At 55.3% G+C, this 1,778-nt stretch overlaps 1 protein-coding gene across 1 annotated transcript in view; it reads left to right on the top strand.

Annotated features, from left to right (window-relative positions):
• Window positions 1-1,569: 1,569 nt before the first annotated feature.
• Window positions 1,570-1,778, top strand: part of LOC113476815 (E3 ubiquitin-protein ligase TRIM7-like) — a 5,086-nt gene continuing 4,877 nt past the window's right edge. The window contains exon 1 of the mRNA XM_026842768.1: window positions 1,570-1,774. Within this exon, the coding sequence (XP_026698569.1) occupies window positions 1,643-1,774 (132 nt within the window). The 5' untranslated portion in view covers window positions 1,570-1,642. The remainder of the gene's footprint in view (window positions 1,775-1,778) is intronic.

Genomic DNA, 1,778 nt, shown 5'->3' with positions numbered 1-1,778 from the left:
CCCAGTTCCCTCAGCCGCTCCCCAGCAGACCTGTGCTCCAGACCCTGCACCAGCTCCGTTGCCCTTCTCTGGACACGCTCGAGGCATTCAATGGCCTTTTTGGGGTGAGGGGCCCAACACTGAACCCACTCATCGAGGGGCGGCCTCACCAGTGCCGAGCACAGGGCTCAGATCCCTTCCCTGTCCCTGCACAAATGTGCAGACTCGCATCTGCATACGCACACGTCAAGACAGGAGCACACAGTACAGACACATGCATGCCAACACATGTGCAGGTACACACAGCAACACACATGGCCACACACATGCACACATACATGCACTGACATACATACATGTGCCAACACAGATGCATGCATGCACATACACATTCATGCTCGTGTATACACACATGTGTAAATATGCATATGCACCCACATACGCACCCACTTGCACACCCCGGTGCAAAGACATACATGCACGCATCAACATGCAAGCACACTGGCACACATGACCGCCCACACACATACAGGCACATGCACACGCCAACATACACACATATGTGTGCCAGCATGCCTGCATCCATATGCATGTGTATGCACATGCCAGTGCACAGACACACCTATGCACACATGCCTGCACATGCATACACGTGTGGACAGGCATGCACATGCAATCATGCACACAGACATGCATGCACACATAGACATGTGCACAAACACATATGCACATACGTGCACAAACATATGAGTGCAAGACACACATGCATATGCTTGCACATACATGTATGTGCATGGACATGCATGCACACACACATAGATGCACACACATGCACATGCATACAAGCACACAATATTCACACACACACATAAATGTTCATGGACACACATGCACACACCAGCACAGCCATGCACACACAGACATGTGCACAGAAACACATGCACAGACCAGGACACGTTTGCACACACAAGCCCACACATGCATGCACAGGCATGCACATACACGTGCATGGACACGCATGCACACACAGACATGTGCAGATGTGTAAGCACATGCATGCACACACATATGAATGCATAATACACATGCACATGCATGCACACACATACGTGGGGATGGACATGCATGCACAGACATATGTGGGCATGGACATGCATGCACACACACACGTGCATGGACACACGTGCACACACATACACATGCATGGACACGCATGCACACACATACATGTGCACAGACACGCTGGCACACACAGACACGTGCACAGACACATATGCACATGTATGCACACATGTGCTTGCACACACATGCACATGCATACAAGCACACAACATGCATGCACACGCATATATGTGCATGGACACGCATGTACACACAGACATGTGCCCAGACACACATGTACACGCATGCACACAAATACACGCGCACAGACACACACAGAGACATGAACACACACACTCACACACGAACCCGTTCCTCTGCAGCCCTGCCTGCAGCCCTGCCCGTAGCCTGTCCGCAGCCTTGCCTGCGACCCCACCTGCAGCCCTGCCCGCAGCCCTGCCCGCAGCCCTGCCCGCAGCCTTCCCCGCGGCCCTGCCCGCCCCTCCGGCGCAGCGTCCCGTCCCCGCGCCCTTTCCGGGAAGCGCGGCGGGCGGTGGCGAGCATGGCGCGGGCCGTGCTGGCCCTGGGCGAGAGCCTGCAGGCCGAGGTCACTTGCTCCGTGTGCCTGGAGCTCTTCTCCGAGCCCGTCATCACGGAGTGCGGCCACAACTTCTGCGGGCGCTGCCTGGCGGCCGTGC

The sequence above is a fragment of the Athene cunicularia genome (assembly GCF_003259725.1).
Source record: "Athene cunicularia isolate RWA chromosome 2 unlocalized genomic scaffold, athCun1 chr2_part1, whole genome shotgun sequence".
Taxonomy (NCBI): domain Eukaryota; kingdom Metazoa; phylum Chordata; class Aves; order Strigiformes; family Strigidae; genus Athene; species Athene cunicularia.
Note: the sequence above shows the minus strand (reverse complement) of the source record. Positions and strands in the feature narration are given on the sequence as shown.